Source organism: Serinus canaria, chromosome 11, assembly GCF_022539315.1.
Source record: "Serinus canaria isolate serCan28SL12 chromosome 11, serCan2020, whole genome shotgun sequence".
Taxonomy (NCBI): Eukaryota; Metazoa; Chordata; class Aves; order Passeriformes; family Fringillidae; genus Serinus; species Serinus canaria.
This window is the reverse complement of record NC_066325.1, coordinates 20,767,279-20,792,318: the sequence shown is the minus strand read 5'-3', so window position 1 is coordinate 20,792,318 and position 25,040 is coordinate 20,767,279. Positions and strand designations below refer to the sequence as shown.

General features: G+C 40.9%; 3 protein-coding genes across 5 annotated transcripts; 1 reads left to right on the top strand and 2 right to left on the bottom strand.

Annotated features, from left to right (window-relative positions):
- Positions 1-280: 280 nt before the first annotated feature.
- Positions 281-7,850, bottom strand: LOC103816787 (carbohydrate sulfotransferase 6-like). The gene is made up of 2 exons (XM_030227532.2): positions 7,703-7,850; positions 281-1,773 (listed from the first exon to the last, which is right to left on the bottom strand). Exon 2 carries the CDS (start codon positions 1,743-1,745, stop codon positions 564-566), a length of 1,182 nt encoding a protein of 393 aa, XP_030083392.1. The 5' UTR covers positions 1,746-1,773; positions 7,703-7,850; the 3' UTR covers positions 281-563.
- TMEM231 (transmembrane protein 231) lies at positions 7,723-16,187 on the bottom strand. Of its 3 annotated transcripts, XR_007778550.1 has the most exons (8): positions 15,939-16,176; positions 15,693-15,862; positions 14,662-14,790; positions 13,156-13,299; positions 12,764-12,845; positions 12,531-12,636; positions 11,361-11,645; positions 7,723-7,854 (listed from the first exon to the last, which is right to left on the bottom strand). XR_007778550.1 is itself a non-coding variant. In XM_018914785.3 (7 exons), the coding sequence occupies exons 1-7, from the start codon at positions 16,078-16,080 to the stop codon at positions 11,456-11,458; spliced, it is 963 nt and encodes a 320-aa protein (XP_018770330.1). In that variant the 5' UTR covers positions 16,081-16,176; the 3' UTR covers positions 10,573-11,455. The 3 variants fall into 3 exon arrangements, 2 of the variants coding, with proteins under 2 accessions (XP_018770330.1, XP_018770331.1); XM_018914785.3 differs by lacking the exon at positions 7,723-7,854 and having other exon boundaries at positions 10,573-11,645; XM_018914786.3 differs by lacking the exons at positions 7,723-7,854; positions 14,662-14,790 and having other exon boundaries at positions 10,573-11,645; positions 15,939-16,187.
- Positions 16,188-16,437: 250 nt separating this feature from the next.
- GABARAPL2 (GABA type A receptor associated protein like 2) lies at positions 16,438-21,222 on the top strand. Its single transcript, XM_009090814.4, has 4 exons — positions 16,438-16,632; positions 16,943-16,998; positions 18,915-19,087; positions 20,638-21,222. The coding sequence occupies exons 1-4, from the start codon at positions 16,599-16,601 to the stop codon at positions 20,726-20,728; spliced, it is 354 nt and encodes a 117-aa protein (XP_009089062.1). The 5' UTR covers positions 16,438-16,598; the 3' UTR covers positions 20,729-21,222.
- The last annotated feature ends 3,818 nt before the right edge of the window (positions 21,223-25,040 follow it).

The following is a 25,040-nucleotide window of genomic DNA, read 5'->3' as shown; positions in this document are numbered from 1 at the left end:
CAGTCCAAGGAAACCACTATGAAATCTATCAAATGAAGTTTCCATTTAAGCCTTTTACAACACAGCTGCTGCAGTTGCCCCACCTTTTGGAAAACTTATATATTAAGATTTAAAACATCAAAAGAAGTCTGAAAAAAATATACAACTGCAAAACAGCTTTAAAGAACAAAGTCAAGTGAAGGAATTTAGTATATACTTTGTTCCATATATACAAATGAAGAACTGTGACTCTTAAATACTTAAAGCATGAAAAAAAAGAAGTATTATCAATAAACAGACATCTTTTAGAATCCATCTTTTAATAGAAAGTGCTTAAATTGTATTCTTAAAACAATGCTGTGAGCATCATAGTAACAGTCTGACCAAGTATCTTGCTGTATTGTTTTTTTTTAATATTTAAAAAACTCAGGGAAAAAAAAAAAAACTTCTTACATTAACAGAAAAGGAGCAGATGAAAAGATAAAAGTCAGCAGCCAAGGATTTTCCAATTACTATATGCTGTGCAGTATAGAAATATTCAAACAACTACCCTGCCCCACCTCCCCAGATGTCTCAAAAATGTCTCAGTGCTTTGGATTAAATGATGACCAACTGAATTGATTTTGTCGTCTTGGCAACACCAAATCCAATGTCAGATCTCTTTGTTCTTTTTCTGAATCCACTAGCTGATAACCAAGAATGTTTATAGCACCTTTGCAAACTTCCTGTATTTTCTTAACTTTCTGAAAGGAAAGAGCATTTCTCCAAGCCTGTGAAACACTAACTGCATCTCGGGATGTTATTTTGAAGGCTTCTTTTTTTTTCCCTGGTCCCTGTCCATGTGTGATATTATAGACCCAGCTTTTGAGCCTGGGAGTCAAACTAAGATCTGCAAATTTATACATTTCTGAGATTTCTGATAACGGATCTCTTACCAGATCTTCAAAACGGACCATTAAATAGCGATCTTTCAGGAAATTAGGTGGTTTTAGAGTAGCTGTTTCATAAATCTGAACATGACTTCTACAAACCTCCTGCATTACTTTGTATTTGCTGTCTTCCACTTTAGTGCCATTGGTACTCAAGACAATTCCATTGTCACGGGCTAATGCTTTCACCGACTGTTCCCGTGACTTAACAACTGCCCTGGGGTCACGAACCAGGTGAATAATTTTGAGATTCAGGGACGGATCAGTGAGGAGGGGGTACAGGACCTTCAAGTCAAAGAATCTAACTTCCTTGATGACAACATGGCTGTAAGTTTTACAGGCTTCCTCCACCTTGCTGAATGGATACCGGCCACAAAGAGTCTTGCATGCCAATTCACTGGTTATGTCAGTACGTTGAAAAGAGTCACAAGCAGGAGCTGAACACAGAGCCCGACTTGCTGCCCACTGGAAAAGATCGGACAAGTTTCTTTTCCAAGGCATGTAAGCATCAAACACGGACATGTCACACAGAAAGACCGACCTGACTAAGTCCCGCACTGCCATGTGTAAGACTTTGGCACTGTTCTGGTACATTGTAACCCACACATGCCATGCAGGTTCCATCAGGTAGAAGACACTGGGGTGCTGGCTGAAAAGTTGACCAACAAAAGAAGATCCTGACCGCCAAGAGGAGAGAATAAGTATGTGGACTTGCGATGGTTTCTCCTCAGACTGAGGCATGAAGTTACTGTACCGGGTGTACATGAAGAGTAAGAATCCAGTCTGAACTGTAACAAAAATTATAACAATTGTGCTAGGAATCCGAATCCTTGCCATTCTCACCGAGGAAGGGTAATGAAAAAAGCTGAAAAAGAGAAGGGAAATACTGGTGAACCATTGCTCCTGTGGCACAACAACATACAACAACAATACAACTTAGACAATACAAACTCTTGCATTATTAAAACCTTTCTTCAAATGTGCATGTACGTATGTGGCATTAACTGCTTCCTTAATCAGTTGCACTTGGAGATGACCACTGCAGGTGACAGCTGTTGGGGGAAAAAAAAGGAAGTAATGTGTGACAGTAAGATCACTGCAGAAATACAGAAATAAGTAAATTTTCGATGTTGAAGAAAACCTTGGGTTGATGCAGCTAAACCCTTGGATTAAAAAAGACCAAAACAAAACTACAAAATACACAAGGCCCTCAAATTGAACACTAGTAAACAATGCACTAAAAAAAGAAGAAAAAAAAAGTTTCTGACTCGCTCAACTGTATTTTTGTTTCAATTTAACATTACAAGGATTTCTATCCCCTAAAAGGAGTGGATGCGAACATTGGTACCTGTGGGTGCTGAAATAAAAATCATCTTATCTAATGTGAGTGCTGTACCCTACAGTGGCCCTAGGGTGTTATACTAATTAGTGCTTGTCCCCAACCCTCTATCTTCCAAACCGCAGAAGGCAGAAGATGATTGAAAACTCACAACCTCAAGCCACACGTAGCCACAGGTGACAAAATTAAAAAGCTGCTGACACATATCTTTGGTCTGGAGTGCATACACCCCAAGACTGAATACCCTGAGTTTGCATTCAAGAATTACCAGTTTGGGAGTTAGATTTGTCTGCATTTAACTCCTAGAAAATCTTAGGCATGTCAACCCCAAGTGGATTTCTGCTTTACTTTGCGGTCAAAGTTCAAGACACATGCACTCCCCCCCGCCAGCTTTTTACTAGAGATTTTTGGCACCTACCCTTTTGTGGTCTCACTCATGCAGATTCCACTTGCAAGCAGGCAATAAATGTTAGCAGGCAAGGTTTTAAGGAAAGTAAGACTCCTCATGTATGCAGATCATCTCAGTTCTAAATATACCTACTTGTTATCTAGCTGCATTTACAATTTGCAATTACAATTTTTTTCTTGTTACAGAAGAAAAAATGAAAGACACATTTTTCAACACACTCTGAACTCTTGAAAGAAAATAATGCAGACTAGTAAACGTAGATACATATTCATTTGATAATTCAATTTAATAAATTGAATTAAATGATCAACGATTACAAAACCTTTATGTACACTGCATATTAAAAATGTGAAACTCTGCTTCAAAATTCTGTACCAGCAAAAGTATACAGGAGTTCAACAAATAATTACATTGATTTAAAGTAAGTAAGGGAAGAAAAGCCTTCCAAGGACTGTTAAAGGCAAAAATGAGGCTACAGCCCATGGCTTAGCAATTCCCTAAACCATGGATAGCCCATGGTATATGCCTGTATTGCGGTGATGCTACAAGAAACAAGGCTTAATGTATTACTTCCTCCTTAGCAGTCCACTACTTGCTACTCTCAGGCACAAGAGCAGATAGATAAATCCTTAGTTTAGTTCAGCTTGGCCATTTTTCATAGATAAAATCTGTCTTGTTCAAATACTGAATTTTTTGCATATAACATCTCCAGAAGCATCTATAAGTTTCTCTGTGCTGTGAGGATCACCAATCCAGCAGCCTGCACTGACTCTTCACCAAACAGAGGGGATGAAAGAATCTAAGCTGAAGTCAAAGCTGAAGTTGCATTTGCTAATTGAAAGATTTTTCTTGAAAAATCTTTGATTTTTCAAGCTCTATGCCTGAAAGTAAGCCAGACACAACTATCTCAGATCTTTTTCTTTAGTGCAAAACGTGAGTCATTATCTACACTAAGACTGCATTCTGCACCTCCTTGCAGTCTCACTTATTATGTAGCTTTCAAGAGACTAAATTATGCTTTTTAAAGAATAAATGTGTTTCTACTCTAACTACGCAGAACTGTTGCTCCACTCTAATCGTGCTGCAGAGCTGCAACACTAACTGCTTTTTACATGTTATTAGCAGAGTGTGGGAGACTGAGGAATAAAAGCCAAAAGCTATCTTTTACATTCCCTTTTGCCTTGACTCTCTCAGACCTCTCCTTGCTCCAGTTCCCACACAAGTAGTGTTGCAGACAACACTGTGCCAATGAAAAAACAGATAACATGAGTACTAGTCCACAATATGTGTCTGAACTAATCAGACTCAAGCGTTACAAATAACATCAAATGACTACAGCTGAAGCATTTCCCTACACATCATTATCATAGAAACTGCAAGAAAAAGGTGCGATACCAAAGTAAAACACTAAGTAGGTACCAGTTTTCTATATTTAAGATTAATTTTCTATCCTTTTAGAAAAGTTGGAGTGTTTCTAAGGAATATACACAAATGTAGACACCATCAAAGAAAAAGTATAATTACACAACAAAAAACAGCATCTGTAAAAGTATTCTCTTGTGTGGGTTCCAGTGCATAAGGCCAAATACACCACTTTCTCTGTAAACTGTGCTCTTTATTTCTGCACTTCTCTTGTTGGCATGTGTAATTCCATTTTCATGTAAACAAACATTTACCATTTCCAATTGCATTCTGCAGTTAAGGTGATTTTAGCCCAGGTTAAACTCACATTCCCTTTAAGTACAATTTTTTTAAACCAACAAAGTCTTCTGTGATTTTTTATGAACTTTAGCTGAGGCAGAAGCAGCTGTTGAAAAGCTCATAGAATAACCTTCTCATAGAGTTGCTGATGATCTATATATGTATACACATATTTATAAACCTACTGAATAGATAACATTATATCATTGCCTTAGTTGTGGACTTGGTATTGTTGGATTAACAGCTGGACTTCATGATCTTAAAGGTCTTTTCCAACATAAATGATTCTACAATTCCAAATGTGAAGAACAGGACCTCGCGATACAGGCTACTTCTGATCCTCTAGCTATTCCATTGCAGGACTCGCCAGATGGTGCTGTTAGGCAAGCTTGCTCTTTCAGCACAGAAAGGCAGTTTGCCAAAACTGCACACTGAAACACTAGTCTGTGACTGGCTTTGCATTGCCTCTTTCTGCTAGTGCCCTCCTCCTCCACCAACAGCTCAGTGGCACTACCTGCTCACCCCAAGCTCCTCTCCAGAAAGCAAAATTGGGGTTTGTTACACCTCCTTTTATCCTGCTTTGTTCCACGTAAGTGCTTCCTCGTAGTGCACCTGCCTGACTATAGCATGCCTGCAAACTGCAAACACAGGGGGAAAAAGGAGAAGCAGCAGAGGGGCCAGATGTTCTAGCATTATCGCCACTTCAGCTGCCATCTCAGTGACAAAATCAGACTGACCCCAGGCGGCAAGGGAGCTACAACAAACAGAAAAACAGGCTGTAGTGGGCCTCAAGTTGCAGCAGACAGCACTCCAACACCTCCCACATCTCTCAGCTGAGACACACAAATTATGGCAACATTCAGTAGCACCACAATACGTGTTTCTGTAAATAATGAATACTCCTTAATGTAAGTGATTTTACTAACGGTTACACTGTCATTCCTTTTCTGTGATAGTAGTAGTACCTCTTTGGTGATACCATTTCTTCAAGAAGAGCTCTGGTAAAGAGAATAATCAGAAGTCTCTCAAATTCTTGAGGCATAATCATGTCTTCACAGGGCAATGCAAATTTTCAAAATGTGGTCTGAAAAGCATTAGCTTATATGGTTTAGCTGCCAGTCCTGAATCAAGCACTGTTCCTGGGCTTCCCTGCTAACAGCTACTAATGGAAACAAGATCCTAGACTAGATGAGCCCTGGGACAGTTCCACAATAACTATTCTTACATATTGTCCAAAGGAAATTAATTATACAAACTGGCCAACAGAGCAATCATTTTCTTCATGACTTAGACTGCTGAGCTGCAGGGCCACTAGTATCTGCTTGCCAAGAAACTAGATACGTTGCAGAAAGCTATCCAGTTTTACCAAGCAGGTAGTACTGATCCAGTGGTAGTACTGATCCCAAAAAGATCTCATTTCCAAGATGAGCACTCTTCAGACCCAGAAAGGCAGAAAAGAAAGAAATTGTCCACTGGATGATTTAACTCTTGCTCATTTAACTCTTGCTTCCAGGGAATTTTATTAGTTTGTCACATAAGACATATAATGTTGGAATCAAGTAATCAGATCTTTTCAGGTCAGCTCTGAGAGGAGTACAGTTTCTTAGTAACTTCCTTTCAGCACAGAATTCAACCCAAAAAGACTTAATCAAGTAGCAAAAACTAATTTTATATTTAAAAAGACCCTCCTATTAAACTGCTAATTTTTTTTTTCTGGGATATTAAAAAGACTTCAGAAAGATAGAAAGAGTGCCTCATATAAGAGCTGCAAAAAACATGCTCTGTCTTTGAGCTTTGGACAAAAGGCTGGAATGAAACACTCCCTTAGAACAAACAATTCTGGTCTGTTGTGGGAAGACTGAAAAATCAGTCTGGATTAAAGCAAAAGCATTTCAGCGAAGAACTACAAATACCTGCTCCCCAACAATATGTTCTGAGCAACTGATTCTTAGCTGTCTTTGTCAAAGTCTTCCCTGGCCATTTTCTGTCTGAGAAAATTTCCAGCATACTTTCATTTTAAACAGTCTGTGCAGAATTTTTTAAGTCAAATAATTTACAGATTACACAGAAATTACTTCAAATAACGTACTCAGTTGTGGGTCCCTTCCAGCTCAAAATATTCTGTGAGTTTGTTGATTTCCCAGATTGATTTCTTCCACTGAAAAACGAACACCTAATGCTGGATTATGTGCACAACCTTTTGTTACCCAAAAATGACTGTTCTGTATGCTGACCTTTCAGAGCAATCATACAAAATGAATGTAATTCTCTCTTATGTACTTAAAATTCACCAAATGCAGCAGTACTGAGTGTAAAAAGAATGATAACATTGAATGCCATCATGCATTTCATAGAATTAATAGGAAAACGTTTGTTCATGGCATGATAAATAAAGCAAAGATCACCTGAAAGTCTACTTCTCCTCATCAAATTTATTCACTGCATTCTTCACCTATAAGACATTGCACCAATGCAATCACCACCAAAATAGCATCTGTGAGCTAACGTTAGAAACATAGTTTGCTACTCAAAATAGTAAAATGCTGGAACACAACAAAGCTGGCCAAAGAATAACACAACAACACTACTAGTAATTCTTGCAGTAAATCACCCCACTGACAAAATATCACTTTCCGGTATTCTTCTGCAGCTAGAAATCACACATGTTCATAAGGCAGAAGCTTACTGTATCAACAATATGCAGATTGGTATTTGAATGGGTACAGAAAGAGTTCGTTTGGAGGGTGTGCTCTAGGCTCACTGGTAGTCCTAAAAGTTAAAAGACTTTCCAATACTAAATAGGTGAAATTCATAAGCCCACCTAATTTTTTTTTAATAGAATAGCAAAGCTACAACTAAAACAATAAAATACAGTAAATGTACTATAGTAATTTTGAATTATAACATTATATTAGCATTTCAGGTGATACTGTTAATTCAGCTTTTGGAAATACTTCTTTTTAGAATCTAGTGCTAAATGAGATTTGAAGAATTGTTTCCAGGAAATCATCACAATTAAGGACTTTATAACACAATGAAACATACCATCCATTTAATTATATGATCATTAAAGTTCTTTTTCTAAAAGGTACTGTTTCCTTAGGAAGATTTAAAAATATTTTATAGAGTTAGATGAAGTTATCCAGCTGAAGCAGTGTCAAAGCACAGCCCTATAATACCTATTTCTCTATGCACTGCAGATGAAGATCACAAAAAGTGTTTTAGGCTACTAGAATTACTGGTGTTCAAAAAATGAAGTCTGCTTAGCTTTTGTTAGGAATTTTTACGATGGCAAAACTGGCGTGACAAAGAGACACCCACAGTGACTGAATGCCATTCACTTACTTGAGACTCTGTCGGCACCGGTACAATAGCGTCCTCAAATTCAAATAGTCCGAGGACGATTGGACTGAGGTGCGCCCTGTGTGCCTCACCCGAAGCAACTGTTGCAGCTAAGAAAAACTGACAAATGCTTCCGATCAGCATGTCACCTTCACCTAGAAAGAGGCAGGACACAACAAAAAATGGGAAGGTATTTCCTAAAATGATGGGAAGGGTTCTCTAAACTCTCTCATCTCCAACAAACGAAACCACCTTAACCTGAATCAGCCACGTTCCCTACGAAAAAGGAAGAAAAATTAAAATTTAAAAAATAGGAAAAAAAAAAAGCGGGGGGGAGGCGCAGAGGAAAGGAGGGAGAGGGGAAAAAATAAAACCAACCCCCCAAAAAAGCCACCTAAAATAACCAGGCTGATTTTCGAGAGCTTTACCTCTGTCGGTGCGACATCGGCTCCGCCGCAACTGGTATTACCGCTAGTCCGCCGCCACAGGCAGGAGCGTGCGTAACCCGCTCAAAAACATCTCCTTTAAGTACCGTTGTTTGAGACCGGAAAAAAAATGGTCCGACCGGGACTTCCAATCCTGGCAGTGGCATAAAACGCACCCCCACCCGCATCAGCCTGCCCGTACCTTGTCGCCGCCTGCCGCCACCGCCGCAGCTCCGAGCTACCGACAGAGACAATGACCCGCTTTCAGACGTGGCCGAGGCGCCGGGGCAGCGGGAGGAGCCCGAGGAGCCGATCCGCCCCGCCCCCGGAGCATCCCCGGGCAAAGGCGCAGCCCTTTGGCAGCCGCCGTCCGCTGGCCTGCCCCGCCCAGCACGAGTGGGACCGGCGCGGCGGGGCTGTGCTGCCCGCCCCGCAAGGTCCCGGCTGGCTCGCCGAAACCGGCTCGTGGCAACGCCGCCTGGCCGCCGCAGCAGCCAGACCCCGCCATCTCTCCTCCGCGGGGTCCCGCGTGCCTCGGGCCTTTCCGTCGCAGCAGCCCCCTCCTCCCGGCCCCCGCCTTCTCCCTCCATCCCGGCCCAGCGCCCCCAGGCGAACAGAGCTCGGCGCGGCCGCATCCCCCTCGCTCGTGCGAGCAGAACGACAGGATAATGCCCCCTGCAAAACGAGCTGCTTGGTGAGATAAAAGGCAGCGAGGTGGTTTCTTTTCTCCTAGTTCTACCTCTTAAAACACTCCCGAAGCATGGCTCTTACACGGCCATGTTCCCACGTCAGTTTATGCACAGGACTTTAAACTTAAAGCTGCTTTCTTTTTCCTTTTTACAGAACCTTGATTAATTCTAGCAAGCCATCATGTCCTTGAGCCACCATGTCCTTTCTCAATGACGAGCATTTAGATTGTTCTGTCATATGTATACAGAGAAGATCTGTGTGGTTGAACTGTAGTGCGTGGTTTTGAATTTTGTGTTGCTTAGCAAGCTAAAGGAAGAGTCCTTGCAGATAGCTTTCTGAGAAAGGCTCTTCCTTCCTAAACATCTTCTAATGCTGGTTTGCGTGGATCCTCAGGTATACATTTTTCCCATGTAGTTCAGTTTGTTAAGCTATAAAATCTTGCTTTTTTTCTATTGTTAGGTTACTTAAAAAAGTAGAATGTCTCTTCAAACTCGAGAAAGGAATCAGAACTGTGAACCAAGAACTATGGTCAGTATAAAAAGTCATCTAGGAAGTGACCACAGCAGAGGTATCACAGGTTTTTTTCCCTGCTATGGTAACATTTGCCTTTATGGCTCCTTTTATCCTGCATTCAGTTATAAGTCCCGGTCATGAAACACCTCTTTGACAAGAAATGGAGGGATGGCTTCAGGTCATATTAAACAATTACCTGCTACCTGCAAGTAAATAACTCTTTTGATTGCCTCCTTTAAATGTATATAGTTCCTTGCTTACATTACTGTTGAGGATTTTTTCCAGTTTCTGCCATCTAAAGGAAAAGAGAAACTTAAGGATATTTTTCTCTGTATTTCTGGAACTAGGCCTGATCTCTGTTTCTTATTTCACATGCATTCACTGAACTGTTGCTCTCAGCAGCATCACTTGATTTAACTTAATGTGAAAGGCTACAACAGGAGAAAAAAGTGAGAGAGGGATTAATGGAGTCTCCCAGTACTGTGGCTTTCGAGCATTAGTCTCTACCATGTTTCTGTGGCTGCCTAAACCGGCTTCTGTTCAGATTGGAGGAAGATTCTTATGCATTCCATTTTTGTGGGAGTAGAACATTCAAACCCTTAAAAATTGCGGTCCTGTGGTCTCTCCAGAGATTTCTACCCTTTGCTCATGTCCACCTTAATGCTTGTGCAGATACATACCAAGTTCAGCTGGGAACTAACTTGTCTGAAAAAGTGATTATATATTTGGTAAAGATCATCACCATAATTAACTCCCTGAATTAACTCATGCAGTCACACAAGCACCATTACTGCTGCAAGGGAGAGCCCACCATATGTACACCAGCAGGAGATATGGGGGAAACAAGCTCACAGCCCCCTTCTTTCATGCTGTGCAGTGGCTAGAACACAAAAAAGCAGTAGACAGTTGCTTTGACTCTGGAGATGTTGATACAAAGCAAATTATCGGTAGCCCTATGCTGCCACGTAGAGACTTCAAAGATCCAAGAGCAAACTGGAGATTTCTGGAAAAGGTAGCTCTCCCAGCTGCCAGGATGTTCAATTCTAAAGGATGATGGCCAAAAGGTGGCATACTGCTCAGCTGCTCTTTCATATTTCATAGCTGCACCGTGTTTTAACAGTTCAAGAGAACCAAAGACACTTGGAATTTTTTGCAGAATTCTATCATCTAGATTTGTTTTAAACTCTAGATTTATATGTCCTTCCATAACACTGCTTTGCTAGAATTAATTCTTTAATACAAAACTGAAAATATAATGGAAATTTTATTGTTTTCTCTTGTAATCTTGTCTAGCATAAAAAGTAAGCCCAGAAAAGAAGATAAAATAATCTTTCCTATGACCAGCACCATCAAGAATGAGGGACATAGTCTTTCAATGTCTACCGGGTGATTATAATTTTTTATCTGTTTTAAACAATTTAAGCCCTGAAGGTGATTATTCACTGGCTTTGAAACTCTGAGGCTTCCCCGGTAGAATTTTTTGCTAGTTTTCTTTCAATAGACAAAAGGATTCTCTGTTTTACTATCCACAATTCAAAATTAATGGTCAGGTGCTACAGTAATAATACCAGTAGTAAATGGTTGTGCAAATTTTGCACACACTATCACCCAAAACCTGATTTCTCACATCAACCTTGAATTTATTCATCATCCAATTTAATAATTAAATTGCTGAGTATGTATAGTCACAGTTACAGAAGTGCATCTCTGACCTTAATTCATCCCTGCAGTTTTTCACTTCATAGTGCACATACATAAATGCATGTACAAATAACTCTTGACAACTCTAAGACTGCACTGAATTGATTTACAAGAAGTAAAATCAGTTAATGTTGTTACTTTTAGCATATTATTTTCAGTTTTCAAAATGGTTTTTGAGGCACGCTCCAATTGCAAAAAAATAACTAGGCTCTTTTTTACTGTCAAAAATATAAACTTTTCCAGCTACAAAGCAGTGTTCCTAAAGAAATTAGATGAATGAACATGTATTTTAAAAAGGATGCACAAACAGAGCATACTAGAAATGTACTTACAAAATTCGGATCTTCTGCAGTAAGAAGTGTATAGAGAATAAAATCAGGTAATTATTTTTGAATGGCATTTCTACAAAGTCTTCTCATGCATCTCTTCAGGACTGGTGCTGTTTGTAGGATAGTACTGGAGATACAGGCAGAACTGGTGATACTGGAATTGTAGTCAACACCTGATTCTGGAACAAAAATGTCTTAATCCTACCGAACACCCAAAGAAAGATAAGGAGGATGCTGACATACTGGATCCAGGCAAATTTAATAATTTCCCAAAATCCTGGCTGATATTTAAGGAAAGTCAAGGAGTCTAATAGACAACTTTCTGATGCTACCATTGTAATATCTAAACAAGGAAACTCACAGACAGAAAGGCACAAACCTTATTAAGACATTGGTTTGTGTCACAATGCTAACCCTCTGAACCATAGAAACACCTAAAAGCCTTCTACCATGGTTGGTAACAAAAGCTGGAGAGAACGTCTGTCCTAGAAGACATTTAAACCAATTCTGTGTAAAGTACCTACTTTGTGCCTGAGTCATCAGGAAGTACTTATTGTTAATATTCAGGCAGGTAAACAAATCTTGTAAGAAGTGTGCTCGATACAGATTCTTCTAAATGTAGACTTGTTCTTGTCTCAGAAAAAGAATGAAGAACATAATGAATGAAGAATTACTTTTTCAAAAGAAAAAAAATTCTGTTTGCACATGAACAGATATAACAACCTCCCACTGCAGGAGTTATTATTTGGTGAGATGATCTTGCATACAGATTTCTAATAATTTGCTTTAGGTCACAGACTACAGTATCATGGTTTGTGAGTGGCATCTGTGACAGATTGGGACAGCAGGTACTGCAGAACCAAAGCAAGATGTACTTGAATATTCCCTGACAATAGCTACCAAACTGCTTTAAAGGCCCTTTTAGCAAAGCTGAAAAGCAATATGGGTTACCAATAAAGAAAGGCAAAAATTGGTTATGAAGGCACAACCATCTGAAGGAATGGACAAAAAGGTATTTCATCAACTCCAGAACTGTAACATTTGCTAAGCTAACAAAAAAAAATAGTTTAGCAACACATCTGAGAGAAAACATTTTCATTTGGCCTGCATGTGGTGGAGGCTCAAATATTATAACCCTGTTATGTGGCAGTTTCTGCAGTTTTGGAAGGATATAAGATAACTTCCACTGGGTAACGAATGGTGGCATTAATGATAAATGGTGTATCCATTGCTCTTCCAGTCATCCAAACAGGGCTGGGATCTGAAAAGACTGTTGTCACTATAATGGAGAAGGGAAATGTCCAGGTTAAGGGGCTTTTAGGTATTCATACAGAAGTCATATACCTCAAAAAACAGCTGCCAATATGCTAACTACTACTGTCCTGTAGCTACACATTCAGGCTTACCATTTCTATCCCAATATGCTGCAATGATGTTTGCCAGATCATAGTCACTTGCAAAAGGACTTGTGCCATTGACCACAGACACCTGTTACAACAAGGAGACACTTTAATTATTCGTCCAGTCTTCAAGCAGTAATTCTACTGAATTTCTTACACAAAGTAACCATGCCCTTCAAGGAATGAACATAAACATCAGACTGAACATCTTGGCTGAAAAACCTCTTCCTTCTTGTAGTATAACAAGTAGACACCAGTTCAAAAGTCTTACAGTTCACTCTGTGCAGTCGTACAAATAATTAAGGTGTCACCTAGGATACTAGGAGGATTAAGAGATCGGGATGGGGCGGGGGCGGGGGGGTTTGAAATGATGGGGAAGGGAAAAAACATTTCCTCACATTGTATCTGGTATCCAGTCCACAGTGGTTAAGTAATTGCCTCTGGTTTAATTTCAAGTCTCCATTCACATAGAGCTGAGACCCTGGCACAGGAGAAAAAAACTGAAGAAAAGCCATGCTCTGCATCACAAATGTTGACATTCTCTGAAACAGTGAACACAAAAAAGGAAAATTTAGCGGGGGGGAGGAGGGACAGAGGGTACTTTTCTACCTCTTGGTATCTACATATTTTTCTACATGGATTTGATTTTTCTAGAACTCCCAAGTTTCAGATCATCACCTCAGTCTATACAAAAGACCACCAAATAAAAAATACCGCTTTTAAAAAAAAAAACTTAGTTAATAGTTAACTAATTTTATTATCTCAACAAAGTTCCACAGGAGATTCAGTGAAGGGCAATGTCTGTGGCCAATGACAGAAAGTTTTGACTAGCCATAACATGTAAAAAGCAGCAAGGTGACTAAACACATTCATTGGAGACACACTTTAAAAAAACTCAGCAGTCAAAATCAAGGACTTGTACTCTACAACAAGAACCAAATAAAGAAGGGAGGTCCTTAGTTCTTATCAACCACTCAGTCTGAAGGAAAATTTCCACATTTACAGTGGGATAAAAAAAAAGTGTTGTGAATATCGTAATTTTTTGTGATGCTAATACCTGACCAAATACTTCAGCCCAAAATCAGGACTGTTAGGCCTTTATTCTGGGCCTCAGGCTTATGAATGTTTTCTACACCACAAAGCTATGCTTGTTAAGCTTGTCCATTTGCAATCAGCAAGACTCTCTAAAGAAACAGCCTAATCTCCCTAGATAAACAACTTTTTGTCAGTGTGGCTGCACCCAATGCAGCTCTGTATTATTGCTCTTTTCAGATGTATCCCTGGGTTCTCTGTGTGCTGGTGGTTTACTCTTTGCTTTAAGGTATTAATTGTGCTGCCATTTGAGGTACAATGGCAGCAGAATTGCATTGTCTTGTCTTCCTATAATACTTCCTCATCCCAGTTACAAGATACAGAAGATCCTGGCAGATAATTATCGATGCTTCATGAGCTGTTAAGCAAAATCTAAGGAGCTTTAGGCTGCTGCAACAGCCTGACTCTCCACCTCAGAAAATGAACTGGTTATGTCAAGACGCAGCAGTCTGTAGGAATGTACATCCTTCTGCCTATTGCAAGACTCTCAGTTATTTTCAGGTGCCACCCACACTGATATTCACTGTTAGGCATTTCTGTCCTGTATAGTGAGTGCACTACAGCCCAAGAGAATATAGAGCTTAAAAATATTAAAAAAAAAAAAAAACCTAACAAAGCGTATCAAAATACACAAGAGAGTTTGACTAGGAATGACACAGCAGAGGAGGAAAAAATTCAATATTTTTCAGTGAAATACATATTTTGGATAGGAATTTCAAATGTGGAAGGTTTCTTTTCATCTTTTGTATAACCACTACTGGAATTTTACAATGGCTCTATACATCACAACAAGCAAAACTAAAAATGCTCACATAAAGCTGGTAGGAAAAGAGTAGAATTAGCTGAACACCAACTACGTGCTCTGTTGGTTGTAATGGAAGTTCCAGTTTAAAATGCAACTGATCCATTTTGCCATCTTGATTTTTGTCTTCTTCTCTCGTCTAAATAAATTTTTTTTAAAGACAGGAATTTCTGTTAGAAAGAAAAACAAAAAAAGTAAAACCCCCAGGTGACCCTACAACAGCAGCACGCATATACCAAGGAAGGAAATAACCTGCATAGTTAGGAATGTAATAAAAAGCTACCTGGCTATTTACACACAGAGGACTAGAGACAAACAAAAAGCCAACACTGTTGTCTGTTATACAAGGTCTCATACACCCCTCCAGGGAGGAAAAGTTTACTTCAAGGTCTTTTCTGCCCTAGACCATTTCAACCACCTCCCTTGCATGCCACAAAGCATGCCTTGGTGCTGGATATTCTGTGTAAGACACAGTGCAAATATATGACTGGTGGTCAGGCTTGTGCCTCCCGCTATTGTAGCATGCCTCTTAAATGGTCTCTGTAAGCTGATTCCTGGCTGTAAGCCAAGGCTTGTTTCTGAAGGCACATATCTACTTCCAAATCTAGGGGTACCCTGCAAACTTCACATCATGACAAGCCATGTGGCCAGGGTAGAGGGGCACAACTAATTTGATGAACGTAAACCGATGTGTTTATACAAACCACCAGCGGTGCTTATGGACATGGTTTAGTGGCAAAATTGTTAGGGTTTGATTAATGACTGGACTTGGTCTCAAGGGCTTTTTTCAACTTAAGTAATGCTACGATTCAGCAACACTGAGAGGTAGTGAAACGGGACTCATTAAAATTCCAGCAAATCCCGATGTGAGGCAGAAGGTTATACATAAAGCTACTGCTACCTGAAGGCAGCAGGGCCTGACGGGCCACCCGCTCAAAAGCGCCATCAGCACTGGTGCCCTGAGCCGGCTGCCGGCCCATTGGCCCCACTCTGCAGCCTCGCTTTTCGCCAGTGTTGCCGGGCCGCCCCGGGCAGGCCTACCGACAGGAGCGGGACTCGAAGCCGGTCCTCCTGGAGCCTGTTGAACGTTGGGAATGTGCTCCACGCCAAGAAGCTGCCCGGGCCGGACCCGATGGTGGCGACGAAGAGAGCCTCGTACTGGAAACGAACAGTGGGCTGCTCCAGGTACGCGCTCTGCTTCAGCCAGAAACCTGAGAGCAGAAACAGCAGAAGATTTCAGGACTGCGCCAGGCCCGGCCGGGTCGCGGGGTGTCCAGCGGCGCTCACCGTGGCTCCGGTAGGCCACCAGCAGCGGCGGCACATAGGTGAGCGCCGTGATGAGCAAGAGGGCCAGTGCAGCGGCGGAGCAGAACCCAGCCCGGTAGCGCGTGTACAGCGCGGGATGCGAGTACAGCTCCACGCCAGCCATGGCAAGCGGCCCTCAGTGCCCGCAAGCACCACCCCAACCCACAATCGCGCCGGCCGCCCGCGCCTTCAGCGCTGCACTGGGCGGAGCGTCGGACTGACGAGACACCGCGCCAGTCAGCGCCGAGGGGACGGGCTCATCAGCCAATGAACGCGCACCGCTGCCTCCCGGGGCCGTCGGAGAGATAGCGCCCGGCAGCGGGATGGGGACACACGCTTGGGGACACCTGCCGGGGCGATGAAGTCTGTGAAGCGGCTTCGAGTGCCCCGGGAGCCCTGCGGACGGCTTCGCACCCAGCAGGTGACTCCGTGTCCAGGTGCCACAGCCCCGCCCCGCGATCCGCGGCCGGAAGCGCGGCTGCTCAAGCGGTTGCCGGGGAACAGGCGAGCCGGAAGTCCCGCCTGCCGAGCCGCGGCTGTTGTTGTGACAGGAACCGTGACAGCGACAGGGCCCGGCACGAGCCCCCGCCCCCCGCACACGGGCCTCGCCGCCTCTGGCTTCGCTCCTTGCCCGCCTGCACCATGAAGTGGATGTTCAAGGAGGACCACGCGCTGGGTAAGGGTGGGTCTGGGCCAGGCGCTGCCTGGCAGCGGCCCCGCTGCCCTCCGTCTCCCGTGTCGCCATCTGTCGCGGTCGGCTTCCCCAGGCGGTCGTGTTGTCTGTGGGCGGACAGCCGCTGGAGGCCCTCGCCGAAGGGTAGTGCGATGCCCGGGGACGGTCTCCCCGAAAAATTAGAGACCCGCTCGGAGACGGGAATGTGATCGCGATCCCTGCAGGCTCACGGCCCTGCCGGCGCTGCCCTCTCGGCCTAGGACACCAGCAAGATAATTACTATGCAATGACTAATTACGAGTTTTGTTCACAGAGCACAGATGTGTCGAGTCCGCAAAAATCCGAGCCAAATACCCCGACCGTGTCCCGGTGAGTAGCCAAGCCAGCTTCAACAGAGTACTTACAGGCAAAGGTGGATACAATGTTTCCATCCTGCCCACTCTGATGAGTTCCTGCTAAGAAAATTTCATTTTCCTTTTTGTGTGCTTAGATGTTTTAAAGAAGCCCCAAACACATATAACTAGTCCAACATTTCCTCCTCTGCCCCAGATGCATTTTGACAAATAAGCTTTCTAAAATCTTTCCAGGGATTTTTATGATATATCATGGTCCTGCTTTCTTCTAATGGCAATTATATCCCAGCAAATACCTTCATTGTCATGAAGATTGTGCCTGATCCTTGGAAAGATTATAAAGACTATTGAAACCTTGACCATCTTCCATCCTGGCTAAATTAGTTAGATGATAATCTCTCATGTATTCCACGCCTATAACCAGTCATCATAGTGAATTTCCCCATGCAAACCCTGTTTGAAGAGCCAATGTGAGTGGTGACCCCTCCTTTCTTGGAGGAGCATTAATACCTGCTAAATAGTGAATGAGCTCTCTTCTTCCCTCCGCAATCCCTTTTACCATGTTTCAGTCTCTGAAAAGACCACAGTTCACATCCTTATGTAACAGCTAGCAGCATGTCCACATTCTCAACTGACTTGCTTGAGTGTAAAATTTCCCACATCCTATGTGCCAGTTAGTGACCACTCCTGCCTCACACCTTTGGGTAAGTAAGTTTTCTGTTAGCACGGCCCAGAGAAGAATATTCATTCCCACTGACTTTTTCTGCTGCTCAGTTGCACCTAGTCAAAGATTTTCTCCAGTTGCAGTCTGGCGAGCTGATATGATCCTTGCTGTTCTCTCTTGACTAACTATTCCCTCACACATAAACTGCAGCATCCTTAATGACTTTGTATCTTCACAGTATCCATGTATCCATTTCAAAAATATACTTGATAACCTATGGGGAAAAAGAAACATAGAAACTCATAGTGTGAGTCAGAATGACATGCTGCTGTATCAGGGATGGACAGCAAAGGTGTAGACAGACACAGGAATTGAATATCAAATTGCAACAATCCTTTGTCTGGACCAGTACATGTTTACTGTTTGATGATTCAAATTGAGCCGCATACCATTGATACCAAATAGTTGGTGTCAATTTAACAGTGTTTTTCAAACTTAATGTTTCAAGTGGAATGGAGAGCTAAGGTATGGGGACCCTGGAACCTCTTGTAAACCCCATTTCCTGACCTGCTGTATTTTTCCTTCATGAATCAGTCTGTGTAGTACAATGAGCATCGGGTCTTTTTCACTAGCAATACTTAATTATCCTTCCCCCTGCACCTGTTGCTTTCTGTTTGGTTGGTTTATTTTTGCTTGGTTTTGTTTGTGGACATCTTGCTATCTTTCCTTTCTGTAGTCAATTTCTGATTTCTGAAGCAATGATGGAATACTCCAAATGTCAGTTCAGCAGAACACAAAGGTAGCCTCACCAGTACCAGTACAGAGGAAGGATCACCTCCCAATCCCTTGCCTGATGCAGTCCAGGACACTATTAACCTTACTTACTGTGTCTAGGGTTCACTGCTGGTTCATTTTCAGCTTTGGGTCTACATTAATTTCATATCATCAGTGTACAAAGGTTAAGTGATGTGCATACTTTCCTGTCACAGGTGTCTTTAAGGCATAATGCACCTTTTTACCCCATGACTGCCAAAGACAGGCACAGGAAGTTTCAAGCCACTGTGTATGTGAACGTATGTTTCAGTGCAGCTGTAAAATCAGGTTTTACAATGCTGAGCCAGTTCTATCTGTGATTTGGTTGTGGTCAGGAAACCTTTTTGTTCATCCCCTCTATTCACCACTGTAAGCCTGTATGAGCAAGCAATCTACCAAAGCTGTCTGTTCATACCAATCCTGAACAGCCTGACCTTCGCACCTGCACTTTACAGGTCATAGTGGAGAAGGTCTCAGGATCTCAGATTGTTGATATTGACAAGAGGAAGTACTTAGTACCGTCTGACATCACCGTGGCTCAGTTCATGTGGATCATCAGGAAGAGGATTCAACTGCCATCTGAGAAGGCAATATTCCTCTTTGTAGACAAGACTGTCCCACAATCCAGGTGAGAGGCTATTCACTTGGTATTCAGAATCATTACAAGCAAGCCTGTGCATGCATAACACAGCTCTTCAATGCTCATTTGGTGATTTTAGGAGATGTCTGTCACATCTTAATCTCACTAAAAGTTTTTTTTTCCTCGTGAATTTGACCTTGAGCTAGGCTGAAAAGAAAGGCGACTGAAAAATATATTATGACTTACTTCCATAGCAAAAGGCTGAGCTTTGCAGTTACAATGTTGTTGCATTTGGTTGAGTGAAAAAATATGTACATCATCAATATCAAGAAAACAATGATTCTCAGTATGACAAAAAAGGTTCCACATTAAATACTCAATAGCAAATGCCATGAATTATTCTGAAAAAACCCAATAACCTGTCAGTTTACAAAGAAATTGTAACATTACAAACTAGTTGCTGGTTCTTTTAAAATTATTTCCTTCTATGAAAAAAAGAATAATTGCAGTAGAAAGGTTTTTCACATTGCTTTTATATAGGAATAAGTTTCATTGTTTACTGCTACATACAGAATATAGCAGAAGCAGCAACTACAACTTTCTACACTAGATACTTTAGTAGCATTTAAGGAATTAGTATGTCATTGCATGCCTTAGATGTGATATTTTTCTTAATACTTAATTGTAAAAGAAAGAGTCCTTCCCGATCCGAAGGGGTGACCCGATCCAAAATAGGGATCCGTGAGAACCATCCTTTTCTGCCTGATTTCTTCTAATAGTACTGAGAATGCCTCTATGTCGTCTTTATAACAGTACTGGAGAATTGTGAGCAGGAAAGAGAGATCCCTTGTCTCTTCTCACATGTTCATAATGAGATGTCACATCTCAGCTAGAAAAACAGGGCTCTTATCATTCAATATTAATGTAAAAATGGTAACTTAACCAATAAACAAAAACACCATCTGTTCATGGCTCTGCTCATCTCACAGACTTCAATTTATATAATAAACTTCTGTATGAAGAGAGAAGGATGTCAAGGATTGCTGATCTATCTACTACTCACCAATTTTCTCCCATTTCAAGTACTGCTTACAAATCTTCCTAGCTCCAATCTTGGGCAGAATGACATCATTGTTTTCCCTGTCACTCACATCCATCTCCATCTTTCAGTTCATTAGCCTTTTCTCAGTTTTGGGAAGTCAGAGAAAGGTGAGCAGAGGAGGCTTCATTTGTGCACCCGACTGATGTCTACTACTCCAGCCATCTGTAGATAGATGGTTGGAGCAGTTGACCAGCCAAGTAATTACTAGGGTTTCTTTTTGTTTTCAAAATAGAGACCAATTTCCAACAAAATAAGGAAACATTCTGACAAAGGCATTTGTGAAGAAATACAAAAAATTTACTCTGTAGAGAGTCCAGGATCATTTCTCTAACCTAGGAGTCAACTGCTTTATTTACTCTCATTTTTTGTGTTCTAACCTATACACAGACTTACAAGTTTTAGCTTTTATTAATCCTTGTTTATATGAAGTTCTAACTATTAACACTGACAACTTGCATGAGCCATGCAAACCATTTCTCTTTTTTTCCCTTTCAAGCTTAACTATGGGACAACTTTATGAGAAGGAAAAGGATGAGGATGGATTCTTGTACGTTGCCTACAGTGGAGAGAACACATTTGGTCTCTGAATGGTGGGTCTTGGCTACTGTACCATCCTGCTGTGTATCTTGTAAATAGCTGATCATTTTCTGTTCTGACATCCTCAGAAGTTCCTTCTATATACATGCATTTGTAACTGGATTTATTTCTTAATATATTGCTAGGTCTTGTTTTATTAGACTGTTAAATTATAAAAAGAAAGTTTTGTTAGGTTTGTGCATTTTTTTTTTTTCTCACAGCTATGAATTCCCAGAGCCTCAGTTCTTTGGGCGGGATACATTTGATGACATTGGTTAAATAATAAAGCAAAGTAGTTGGGCTACTAAAACATGAAAAGAAGAACACACATTTATTCTGTTTTGAGATGTCAGTTTAAGAAAAATAAAAAGAATAGATTAGTATTGGAAACACTGGATTTGGTAGCTTATGCAAAGCCAGAAGCAAGATGCTGATCGTGTTGAATTGAGCTGGTATGTTCCTTTCTCAATTAACAAACAAGTACAATAAAAATTCCTGTCACTAACAGGCAGTGCTGTAATTTCTTTACCTTCATTTTGGCCAGAAAGTTACTCATCACATTTACTAGATGCTACACAGCTGCTTCTGTTACTTACTAGACATTGTACAGCTTCTCAAACTTCAGTGTGTGGCTGCTGATACCAGGAAGAAACAAGGAGCTCTTTGTAGGTTTCAAAACAAATAGCATCAGAGCTACTATATCTCAGTTACTTCTGTGAGAAGTAACAGGCAAAGAGGCAAATCCTTGGATTGTGTGGGAGAGGGTAGAAAAACCAGCTAATTGACCTAATTGCACAGTGCTGGAGTTTGCACTCTGATATTAAAGGATAACATTGTGTTGAAGAAGTAGCATCACTTTGACCTTCCTAAGCCAGCAAGGAAATGCTAAATACAGTTTAGATTCCTGTAAAAAATTTTGAATTCATTTTCACACTATGTGGTGCCTAAGAATCTAGTTTTTAAAATGCTTCCAGTTACAGTGGAAATTTACCACTTTCCAAACTTAAATCAAATTCATACTAACTCAAACCCCCACAAAGATACATTACGCCTAGAATTGTTTGTAGAATTGTTTAGCTCTGCAGTCATTCACAAGTATTGGCAAAAGGACTCAAACATGTGAACGTAGGAGCCTGTGAAAGGTTGACACTACCCTATTACTGTGTGTTGACACAGTAACTGTGATGCATGTCCTTACTGCATCTGAAAATGTGCTCTTGATCTCGATAAGCCTTTCATTAGTCAGAAGAGTGCTGCATTGTAAACCACTGCTTTAGGAAACATTCTGTCAGTGCTTCCATCCTGAATTGACTTGTAACTCCCTTTTCACATATTAATGTTTACTCTTAACAGAATTTTTGATTTGGAATGAAGAAAAGTGGTTTCACCTGTCATTTTTTGAATTATCTTTTATTACTGGAAAATGTTCTGTTTCCTTTATGCTGAAACATTACCATTTTTCTAAAGTTACCAAGTAATACTTTTTCTTAGCTTTTAACAGAGGAGTAAGAAACACTTAAAAATGCTAAAGTTAGTTACATGCTAGCAAACAGATCTAAAACCAAGGGAAGATGTTATACTTGAGGTAACTTTTGTATTACCCTTCATAAACCCCTAAAACCTCCACATAACTGCTCTCTCTAACATCTCTGTATTTATTAGTTTAGATTTAGGAGCCCAGACACGCAAGCAGTTCCAGAGAATGTAAGGATACATATTCTACAGCAGTAACTTCACTTTTCATCTGCAGGTACACGTTAAATGGCAATAAAACATCAAGAGGTTTCCTTTTGAAATGCAGAGGTGAAATGCATCCCTTTAGATAAAGCAATCCTGCAAAATTCTACAAAGCATTTGAGCCCATATGATCTTCATTTTCTGTTAACCCTTCAACTGATGCACTGAACAAAAAATGAAGACAGCGACACCTCTATGTCACTTATCTTTAAGCTAAATTGAAATGTCATCTCCAATATAACTAAACCAGTACTGGATGAATTTAGTATTCAGTCAATATTTAATATATTATTATAGACCATTATTACATTATAGACATTATTACAGACCAAATTTAGACCACTTAGATGGCCTTTGTTCAAAAAATATCTTGCTTCTACATGTATATATGTTAGTTGTATATATTACATACCTGTTGTTGCTGCAGCCCTCTTTGTTTTTCTACAAATACAATAATTTAAATAGTCTTTAGTTTACTCACAATGTACTGAGCTCAGTAAGCCTTCCAGTCTGTGTTGGAAACACACTGTGAAGATCAGAACTTTGCATTTCCAAAGACAGTGGGATGCTAGCATCTGGTCTTGTGAAACTGCAGCCTCAAGGTCAAACATGATTACTCCTACCCTTGGAGAAAACCACTTGTTTCTGTGCTCTGGTTTTGACTTCCTTAAAGATAAGCAAAGAGTCTGTCCTGCCTTCTTACTACGACTGAAAACAGAATGACACCCTAATAGTGATGCTGTTAAAGACATTCCACTCAATGATTACAGTTTCTTTGTCCTGGCAATTAGGAGCCATTGGTCTCCAAACAAGTTTGGGACAGGCAAGGCCCTATCTGGGTAATACAGATGTGCTCATTTTACACATATGGTGGGAATCTTTAACCATGCACTGTGGGCATTTCATTCCTGCTGCTTCCCTCCCTGCCAACTCTGCTCTCCTTTGGCAGAGTCTCTGCATTCTGCTGTCCTCCCTGTGTCTTCCCTATCTTTGTTTTTCAGGGTGTCAGCTATCCCAGCCCAAAGGAGTGATACAGGCTTGGAACATGTTAACTGTTCCTTTCCAGAAGCAATTCTTCCAAAGACCTACTGACAATGATCCAAGTTTAGTTTGCTACCAATTACAAAAGCAGAGACTGTTCTTTCCTATCTCTGCATTTTTCCCTTCTGATTTTTAGAGCCGTTTCATGGTAATACCAACAGCGTTTCCTGACATTTTCAAATGAAACAAATGCAACATTTAAATACTGATTCTCTATCACAGAAATGCCATCCAATTGAAGATGAGGTCCCACAGGCTTAGCCCCTCAGCCTTTTAAATGCTGTTCTGTTTCAGCTCCTTCCTTTACTCTGCATATTTACTGACTTGCTCTAGGCTTAAATATGTCCTTAACTCCATCCAAGAAGTGAGTTTAGCATCAGTGTTCAGCACCTCAAAAAGTACTTTTAAACCTGACAGGTAGCAGAACAGCAACAGTCTACAGTACACAAGTATTTTAGCAATTCACAAAAAATTCTTAACAAGAACTATCCTAACAGCCAGGCCCAAATTGTAGAAAAGAGTTAAAAGAATTTAAACCATATAACTGCTTATGTGAAAACCGATGCATGACTACAGAACTAGTCTTATGTAACCCATTTTAATATTGCAGTTGAATAGGAAATGGGAACATTCCAGTCTGGTCAGCAGGTTCACAGCAGACATTGTTGATTAACTAGGCGAAACTAGGTATGGTAAGTTAATAGTTTCTGCAAGATTTCAGCAAAGAACAAAGGCAAATTTCAGGAACCTGGAAAACTACTGTTAGCTCTTTAGGTACACTATACAACTCTGTCCTTGGAATACTACTTGCTCCATTACAGGAACAGCTACCATTTATTTTCAGCAGTTCACCCTGTAACCCATGTGCAATGGCATCAGGCCATTTTTTTATCCTCTGATGACTACTGCAAGTCCCTAATCTCTATAATCCCTTGCCCTCTACAAACACATAAAATTACTTCCCCCTCACCAGTACAACTGGTATTTCTGCATGTTAGTGCCAGATTTGAGATAATGGGCGTATAAGCACAAAATTCAAGTTGTTACTTTTTCAACAAGAAAACTATTCTTACTTGACAAGTCAACCTAAGTGCGAAGTAACAAGGATTTGCTGCTATCACTTCTCATACTGTAATGTTACGTGTAGTGTCTGGTCCCATATGTAGCTCAGTAGGCTGACAACAAAGGCTGTTTGGAGAACTGCTGTGCCCATTTCTCAAATCCAAAACTATAGGACACCAGAGAACAAAAAAAAAAATTCAAATCACCAAGGGATTTTTAAGTTTTAAATTATCCACTTCTTTCATCCTGACATTGCCTTGTCCAAATATTTTATGAATTGTGGTTTACAAGAGGAAAATACAAAAGGGGAATGTGCTCAGGTGCAGTTACACAGTCCTGAAATTGCTCACAAAAGGTAATAACTGGGACAGAAGGTTTAAGGAGGATTACAGACAGCTTCCCCCACAACTGCTCAGAGTGTTGACTGTATTGTCATGCAGATGTTGGTTGATAATAAAGCATAATGACAAGAGAATAGAAGGG

Excerpts from the sequence above, each read along its gene's own strand:
- LOC103816787 (XM_030227532.2), bottom strand. The coding sequence starts at position 1,745 with ATGGCAAGGATTCGGATTCCTAGCACAATTGTTATAATTTTTGTTACA.
- TMEM231 (XM_018914785.3), bottom strand. The coding sequence starts at position 16,080 with ATGGCTGGCGTGGAGCTGTACTCGCATCCCGCGCTGTACACGCGCTAC. Across the intron at positions 15,863-15,938 it reads GGTGGCCTACCGGAGCCACG|GTTTCTGGCTGAAGCAGAGC; the intron begins GTGAGCGCCGCT and ends TTCTGCTCTCAG. Across the intron at positions 14,791-15,692 it reads TTCGAGTCCCGCTCCTGTCG|ACGAGAGAAGAAGACAAAAA; the intron begins GTAGGCCTGCCC and ends AAATTTATTTAG.
- GABARAPL2 (XM_009090814.4), top strand. The coding sequence starts at position 16,599 with ATGAAGTGGATGTTCAAGGAGGACCACGCGCTGG. Across the intron at positions 16,999-18,914 it reads AATACCCCGACCGTGTCCCG|GTCATAGTGGAGAAGGTCTC; the intron begins GTGAGTAGCCAA and ends TGCACTTTACAG. Across the intron at positions 19,088-20,637 it reads AAGACTGTCCCACAATCCAG|CTTAACTATGGGACAACTTT; the intron begins GTGAGAGGCTAT and ends TTCCCTTTCAAG.